This window comes from Pieris rapae, chromosome 6 (genome assembly GCF_905147795.1).
Source record: "Pieris rapae chromosome 6, ilPieRapa1.1, whole genome shotgun sequence".
NCBI classification, from domain to species: domain Eukaryota; kingdom Metazoa; phylum Arthropoda; class Insecta; order Lepidoptera; family Pieridae; genus Pieris; species Pieris rapae.
Window position 1 is genome coordinate 9,885,084 of NC_059514.1, and position 9,319 is coordinate 9,894,402.

At 32.8% G+C, this 9,319-nt stretch overlaps 1 protein-coding gene across 1 annotated transcript; it reads right to left on the bottom strand.

Annotated features, from left to right (window-relative positions):
• Window positions 1–1,935: 1,935 nt before the first annotated feature.
• Window positions 1,936–7,336, bottom strand: LOC110991730 (shematrin-like protein 2). The gene is made up of 5 exons (XM_022257202.2): window positions 7,278–7,336; window positions 4,644–4,755; window positions 3,977–4,245; window positions 3,251–3,400; window positions 1,936–2,685 (listed from the first exon to the last, which is right to left on the bottom strand). Exons 1-5 carry the CDS (start codon window positions 7,287–7,289, stop codon window positions 2,425–2,427), a joined length of 804 nt encoding a protein of 267 aa, XP_022112894.1. The 5' UTR covers window positions 7,290–7,336; the 3' UTR covers window positions 1,936–2,424.
• Window positions 7,337–9,319: the final 1,983 nt, after the last annotated feature.

Below are 9,319 nucleotides of genomic sequence, written 5' to 3' on the forward strand. Positions count from 1 at the left end.
CCATCCCAAGAAATGTTTTTCTTTAATAAAAATACAATTCATACATATTTTCAAACATTCTTATTTACTGAATGAAAATTTGCCATAAAAAGTATTGGTTTCCGACTATTACTTTGTATCCATTGTTTAAACTTTCAATGTGTTAAAAAAAAATTGATTGATTACCCAGATGCTGACAGGTCGCGGTAGATTCTTGCCGTATCTTTATAAGTTCAAAATAAAAAACAAAAGTTCTTGTAGGTATACAGCTGAAAAGACGGTGTTACATCTCCTGAGTCAATTCCTCCAATATATTGGATAGTAATGATATACAACTGGTTAAAGCTGGCTGCCAATAAAAAAGAGTTACAAATTTCTGGTTAGGTCTAAGCCACATTATTGTATCTGTTTCGTGTTTTTATCTTATATGCAAGATTGAGTCAATGTCAGACCTTCGACTTTTTGGATATTAGGCATGCGTACGAGCTAGTGTTATATTACAAATTGAGAAACCCCAATTGTGCACAGATGGGACTCGAACCTGCGACCGCAGGGATGAGACGTGCTCAATGTTGCCTGCGCCTGGGAAATATATTTATTTATTCACACTACGATACATATATTAACAAAAAATATACGGAATGCAACGTTTTATCATAGAAAAAACGAAAAAAATGATAGGTACAAGGACAAGGAGTGCAGAACCAAATCTTATAATATAAATTATAGAACCTTGATCTAAAATAAAACAAACTAAAACGTTAATCTCACGGATTCATTAATTGCGATGCAATACAAAAGAATAATAAATACAAGTATTATATAAGTATAGATGAAACAGCATATGATAAAGAATATAATATATGTATAATAGTTTTTTATAAGAAATATTATTTAGATATATTTAAAAATGGATGAGGATTATTATCGTTTCAACTCGTAACCGTTTCAAGACGTAGAATTTTCCAGAAAAACCAGTGCATACATCATATTATGACTTATAGCGTTATGGCGTGTTACATTAGAACTGGATTATGCAATTAATGCCATTTCTGATAACGGCATGTCGTTGATGTAACAACCAGTTGCCACTTGGATTACGGATTAGGAGTCCATTGTGACACTGAACTACGTGATTTATTCAAAACGCAATATGATGAGTCATAGTCATATGTCATCCTTCTGTATCCCAAACCACCCACCTGTTAAATATTATATATTCAAACTCAAACTCAACCTCAAAAATATTTTTATTCATTTAGGTAAACATGTACACTTATGAACGTCAAAAAAAAACAAATTAAATTAATAGTACATTTACATTTACAACCAGTTCGCAATTCAAGGGCTTATATGCATCGTGTATCCTTAAGATTAGATTTTTAGTCTTTACTTACTTATTAATATTCTATTTTTTTGTTTTTGCCTAGAGTAAGGTTCTATATATGAATATTTTTTTATATAACTTATGGTTATGCACTTCTTGCACTCATTATTTTTATTGTCTTTTCTTACTAGGGTTGCCTGGAAGAGATCGCTATTAGCGATAAGGCTATCAGTTGCCTTTTAATTTTATGTATTGTGATATTTGTGTTTCTTTTATTAGTACTACGAACATATTCAAAAAACTTAAGCAATACATTTTGTCTTAAGACTGAGGGTATTTGGTGCTTAAAGTATTCTGAATCGGGCAGGAGACTCATGGACACTTTCAATGCCAGAGAGGGCTCACGAGTACAGTGCATGACGCGTCTAAATGGTTCGCATGACGCGTTTTGAAATTATTTGGCATAAGAATTCCTCTTGGTTCCTGCACCGAGCATCAGCATGAGCATCAAAAACTCATTATTAGTGGAATACAAACCCACGACCATAGAAATAAGGATCATGCTTTTCATTGAAAGACGTTTTTTTAAAGCTTTTAAAATATAAGGGATTGTGAATAAAATATGTAAATAATTTGAAAAGTTTATTAAAAATCGTAATAGTATTTAGTCGACTGCGGTCGATATAAACTCGTAAATGAACTTAATCTAATTAAAAATACTATATACAATACCAGGTACATAAATTGCCCCCATATAGAGATCGCAGGATATATATCAAACGAACAAAAACATTTACGCAGAATACAAACAGATAAAACAGATATTGGCAGGAAAGCTAAAGTTCCGAACATGTTTTTTCAAACTATCGTAGAACTTTTAAAATATTAATATATATTTATTTTGTATACAACATTGCACGCCCTATCCCATATAACCTAGATCACAAAGTGACTATAGCCTCCAACGCCGCCTTTCTGGTTATTGGATTAGTCTCGATCAATTAAAAATGTTGCTGAATCTGAAATTCATGTCTTTCTATGCAGTTTTTAGCGTTAATAGAAGTTTTATTATATGCTTTGAAATTTTCGATTTTCTTCCAATAACCAAGTCGAACCATTTACCAGATCTTGTGGCCATGGAGTCCATAGCTACCTCCGTACCCGCTTCCGTAAGAGCTGCCATATCCGCCTCCATAAGAACTGCCATATCCGCCTCCGTATGAACCTCCGTAACCACCGCCGTAGCCGCCAGAGTATCCTAAGCCGATTCCTGAGGAGATGATGCCAGAAGAGACTGGAACGGCAACTGGATGGGGCACAGGAACTGCCACTGGCTTAGCTACTGGTACGGGGTAAGGAGCTGGAACTGGAACACCAACCTGGAAGAGTTGTTATTCTTTGTAATCCTTTCCAATATTTATAACGTAAGTGATAGACAATATGCAACTTCAGATTAGTAAATATTTTACAAAATGCATCTTAAATATGTATAATATATGGATTTCATTTTTATGTCTGATTCAACTCTTTTTAGTAAGAGTGAGAAGAGGTAGAGTATATCGTTTGTTAGCGATAAGGCCGCCCGTTGCATCCCTTTTAATTTATATATATTGTGTTATTTGTGTTTCTTTTTAGCAACAAAGTGTGAATAAATAAATAAATATATTACAATAGTGTACCTGAGTTTTATATACTAAAGAATACAGTCTAATAAATTTGCGATATTTGTTTTAAAATTTTCTACTCCGAGAGTTTTATACTCCGGCTTTTTCGCTAAGCCTACACCCTCTGTCTTCTTTGCCGTTGTGTAGGGATGTCTACAGGTTCGAATTTAATGACGTTTAATTCATGAACAATGAATAAGTTATACGTGTATCTTATGTTCCATAATAAACACACATATATATATTTTTTATACTAAATAGAACTATAAAAATATCTCACCTGTTTCACAACTGGGTAGGGCACAGCATGAGGAACTGGCACTGGTACTGGCCTGTCTACTGGAACTGGAACGTGCTTCTCCACAGTTACTGGGTAAGGCCTGGGAACGGCAACGGGGTATGGACGGTCCACTGGTACAGGTACTGCAACCTATAAGATGATTTAAAATAAAATACACTTTGAAATGATTTGATATTTTATTGTAGATTTGTGTTGATATACCATAGTGCCCAAGAAATAATAACCTGATCTAATAGATGGAAATAAAGAGAAAGAGACGATACAAATAGAATAGGTGGAACAATACAAGTTGGAATAGAAGAGTATTAGAAGAAGAATAATAAGAAGAATATTAGATTAAGTTAGCTTATGTAACTAAACCAAATATTATACTTAGTGTCAGCAATAAAGGCGTAATAATTTAATAATAATGAAACATGAAGGAAATATTATCAGTAATATGATATTTTATTATCATGTAAAAAATAATAAATAAAACGTGAAGGACTAGAGGATTACAATTCCTGTCGTTTTAGCCCTGAGCCAAAAGGCAGGCAAGTGCGTTGCCGGCCTTTTAAGAATTGGTGCGATCTTTTACGTTGTATTTATATAGGAATATTGCATTTCGTATGCTCTTTTGAAGTTATATCTGCAAAGGCCGTTTCGCATTTTATAGCGAGTATCATTGAGAGATCTCTGGATTACGATTCTATAGTTCCATCTTACCTTAACAGGCACAGCAACAGGCCTATCAACAGCCACTGGATAAGGAGCAGGTACTGGTACACCAACATGTTTGGTAACAGTGGTGTGTACGTCAGCGCCTACTATGGCCCCGCCAATTCCAATCCCGCTACCATATCCGCCGATACCGCTTCCATACCCGCCGATGCCGCTGCCATATCCGCCAATGCCGCTGCCATATCCTCCGATGCCGCTTGCATAACTTCCCAAACCGTATCCACTGCCTATTCCAATGCCCGATGAGTATCCACCTGGAACAGAATTGATTTATTATCTGTAAATTATTGCGAATACGTATTTTTTTTCTATTCAAACGCAGTTTTAATTCGCTTAGCACTAGTTATGTGTACGGAAATAATTTAATTTTTATAATTTATAAAATAAAGCATTTATAAACGTTTAACAGATACAACTGTTATTTTTAACAATTCCCAATATTAGTCTGACCACATAATGATGTGATTTGAAATAAATGGGTTCAGTCCGAATGGGGCATGATTCAATCCATGATCCAGAAATTCTGGGTTTGGTAAACTTAAATTTACGTACAATCAGCTTAGATAGGGATAGCTGCAATAAATCCAATACATGATCCATGAAATGTGGGAGTTAGTATGTAGCTGTAATTAAATAGTTCCTCTGTACTCACCATAGCCATGTCCAAGTCCGCCATAATGTCCGACAAGGCCACTTCTCTTTTGAACCACTTTGCTTGATTCTGGCTCAGCTAGAACCGAAGCGGTGAGGGCGAGGATTGCAATCTGAAATTAAATGATTAAATCAGTTAAGGGGTTGTTACCACCTTCATGAAGTCAATATTTAAAAACTCTTCTGTCTCTTTTACTTTTATTTTGTTTACATCGAGATGGAAAGAGACATATAGACACAAAGAGAAGTGAGTATTTGTAAATACGGTACGATCAATTCATTATGAATAAAGGGATCTAAGTATAGTATCAAGATGTATCTTCCTAATCCCAGTTCCACATTTCAAAGGCATTAAACCTTTTTATTTCGGGCACATTGTTGCCGGAGGAGTGTTACAATAGACTTTATGGCTCGATCTGCTACCATCTAGCTCGAGTCTTCCGAACAATTCTTCCTTACCTTCCATGGATGTTGCCAGAAAGATTGACTTCGGCGTATTCAGCTTACTGGGAAACCCTTCTACCAATAGAAAATACGTAATGTGTCCTTAATAGGTATCTTTTAGTCACTCATTAACGAAATTAGTAGGAGTTGGTCCTTCACACCTATTTGGTCTCAAGGCAAAAGAGTGGTAAAATATTGTGTAAGGTTTCATGATGAACACTTGTTAAACCTAATCTAACCTAATTTTTTGTGGCTCCGGTGTAATTGAGCAGACTGTTCTACAATATTTTATTTTATAATAAGTTAATTTTTGGTTCTTTAATTTTTTACCTTTAAACTAATTGTTGAATTAGACAAGAATAGACCTAGGCAAGATATGATTTCTAATGATGGTTGAAATTTTGTACATATATATTGAATTACTAGCAAATATTAATTTGTATCAAATAGTAAAAAAAATAATAAACAGTATGCTTCTAACAAGAAAACTTACTGATATAAATTGACATAAACATGATATAATAGTACTATATAGCAGATAAAATATAAAAAAAAGACTAGCTATTAGATAGTAATAATATAAAAATAAACTGTAAGTTGGTTGAATAAAAAAATAGTCTATAATAGTTTTGCCAAAGTGGCTTTCGCGTGCAACTCTCAACACTGAGGACGTAGGTTCGATCCTTGTACACGAATGGACTTTTGTATTATGTGAAGGAAAACATCGTGAGGAAGCCGGCTCTAGCAGGCGGGTCATAATCACCTACTTGCCTATAAGATTGAGTAATCATGAAATAGAAATCTAACGCCCAGACATTGATATTAATGTTTAATGACAGCAATAAAGGTTTATTTACTTTCTTGAAAATTTAAGTAATTTTTTTGTTATTAAAAATCGATTTATTGAACAATTGCCAAAACTTGGACATCACGCGCAGTGACTTCACCAACATTACGTCCACGAAATCGAAATTGAACTCGTGCACTGAATAATATCAATAAGGCACTTGTTGAATGATTGATGTGTGCATTGTTTGTATTTTTGTTTTCGCTTTCGTCTATCAAACGATATTAACAGTTATCACAAACATTTCGTTTACGCTAGCCCACGTTTGTATTTGAGTGTTACCATGTTTATGTAAAAGAAGGCTTTGCATTAGGTTTGATGTGAAGTGATACCGCCGTCCATGGATACTCACGTAAACGCGTTGCCGGCCTTTATAGAATTGGTACGCGGTTTTTTTGAAAAAACCTAAATCGAATTGGTTGCAAATAAATTTAGTAGGTGTTTTAACATAGTGCGCACAACACAGCAAAAACTGCCTGTCTTGTTACAATAAGATAAATTCAACCGAAGAATAAATTAATTTTGGCATAATCCAATCTTTAAAATTCTTCTAATCCCGATGTGATATTGTTATGGTATTCTGTGTTATAACAAATAAAGTATGTTTTTACCGATTTTTTTTCGACTTGTTTTATATTATTTTACAATGTAGTAATACTGTAATTTACAAATATTAAAATTATTATTCATGAATAAATCTACAGCTTTAAAATAAGTTTAATATTTCAAAATTAAATATGATACAATATAATACAGGATAGCGAATGTTAACGATTAGTTGTGTAATAATTTGTTAAAATATGATCTGCGAAACGTCGGGTAAATTTTAAATTATGTTAATTATAAGTTTACATACATAGCTTCAATCCGGTAAAAAAGCGTTTTCTTTAAAAATATGATCTCTTAATTTTCAAATAGAACCTATTTTAATCTGTCTAAAAAGAAGCCATTACGATCTATTAAAAGTATTAATAAACATGTCTTATAGGAGTTAATTGTGGATTTACCTTTACCGATAAAAAATGTACGTTAATACACTACAATTACTATAGCTATGTTTAAAAAATCTTACTTATTAATTATTAAAACTGCTTTGTTTTATAATAAATCACGAAACTGTGCCATACAGCGCAGACCCTAGGTTAGGTTCCGGCATAAAATTGATAGTTTTGAGTTAGTCAAGCCTTATAATAGAAATCAATAAATTATTAAGATTGGCATTTTTAATTTTTAATTTATTTTATTTAGAATATTTCTGCCGACTCACAAAGTCTAAAGCTATCGAAACTGTACTAATTTTTCTTTAATACGAACTCAATAATTCTTTATACAAATGTAACTTACATAAAACTTCATGACTGTAACACTGTACACTAAATGTTGCACTGATACCCACTGAAGGAGCCTTTAGCTTTTATAAGAATATACCCCACTTAACAGGGAGTTGTTGAACGCAACCAAACACCAGTGTTACGTTGTGGATGCCTGATGAAATGGACTTGTATCGAAATGACGGGGTTGGTAATTTGTATATTAATTTTTTGTACTGAAAATAAGGTTGAAATTCAGACACTCTCCGTCAAAATTTAATGCGTGTTAGTAATGAATTAATGTTATTTGTGCAATTGTTAGATTTATTGCACATTAAGTAACCTTTCCTTGAACAAGATATAAGATAGTAGAATATTCAAATAATATTTATACCCTTTAAAGATAATATACGTTTAACCAAAATTCGATGCATTTAAGTTTTAAGACAGCAGCAGATTTTTTTGAACTTTACAAGATCTTTTTAGCTCGTATTATGCCAGTATAATCGTTACTAGTAAGTTCTCTTTATATGTAGTATTAAATATATCTGTTAAATTTTGCTGTTTTCGTCAATACATTTGATCTGTTTAAATAGATAATATTTTTATTAGACAAATACCATATTCCATCTTTAAACTATAACATAGTGCGATCGCTTCCTGAGCATTAAAAAGGACAGTAGGTATCGACCCACATTTAAGATTAAACCATTTCAAATTCTTCGCCTGATGCAAGGGTTATTAGTTAACCTATAACTAGAAAGTCTTTGTAATTTATGCAAGCTGAACTATATCTACACCAAAGAGGTTTTAAGTGTTTAATAAATATTTATACCTTGAAGGGCGTAAAGTATTTATTCTCGTAAAAATCATTGCTAAGTATTATAAACTGCATTTTAAATAATGTAAAGATATAACTAACCTCTTTTACAGATAATAATAAAACATTAGCACAAAAGAAAAATAAAATAAACTGAAGAATACAACGTGCGGCTATCCCTAAAGAAGTACAGGTAATTAAAACAGATGTAAAATAAAATATTAAATATATAAGAAAATGTGAGATAAACGCTTTTAAAAATATTTTGAATTCTATTCGATTTTGCAATAATAACAATGAAAGAGTTTTTATATTTTTGATTGTTTCCGTACAATACTTGGTATAACTTTAGACATTGTGACTCTATGGTGAGAGCGACATTGTTTTGGCGGGAATTGATCACATGTGATTACGTATTCATTATTATGGCATTCCATGGTAATCCACTCAAATATAAGCATAGACTGTAGGAAAATGGGACTTATAGAGAATAAAAGGTAGCTGCGGGATTCAAGGTTACTTATCTAGTTTAAAGATCTGTCAAAATGAATTTATTTAATTTACGAAAGACATAAATGAACCTAATAAATTATAATTAATGGGAAAATTCTACGAAAGACTAGGCGGTATGGTCGAAAGACTGAAAGAAGCCTGCGCCATGGGCGAAAAAAAATCTAATTTGACATTCGTTACAAGTTAATTAAATGCAATTTTAATGATCTTAAATAATGTAAACGAACCGGTTAAGATTTCTCAAAGATTTTATTACTTCTTTTGTAATTGAAATATAACATTTAGTACATATTTTGTAAGTAGGGCATATAACGATAATAAACCTGTTTTTAGTGTTATTGAAATGACAAAACTCTTGATGCTTTGACTCTCAAAAACAGATTTTTAACTTTCAGTTTTTAACTAAGTATGTGGAAATACATTATTATAATTAATACCTTTTTACCAAACTTAAAAAATTCCTTTATATGCAAGGTAAACATCATTCGTTGTTCATATATATTTATATACGTTGCCGTTTGATATTTACGATTGATTGATGTTCATTCTTCTGTGATTCACCTATTTTTAAAAGTACTGTTCTTCGAACATAAAGGGAAACCCTCGTCTAGCCACTGACTCGCCAGCCCGAAGGCACCAGAGGATCTAAAGGTAACTCTTTCTGGGGAAAATGTTGGCTATTACAGCCCCTGATGGGAGATTCACGTCCTGCTGATGAAGAACGACTCTGGGGCGGCCCTTGG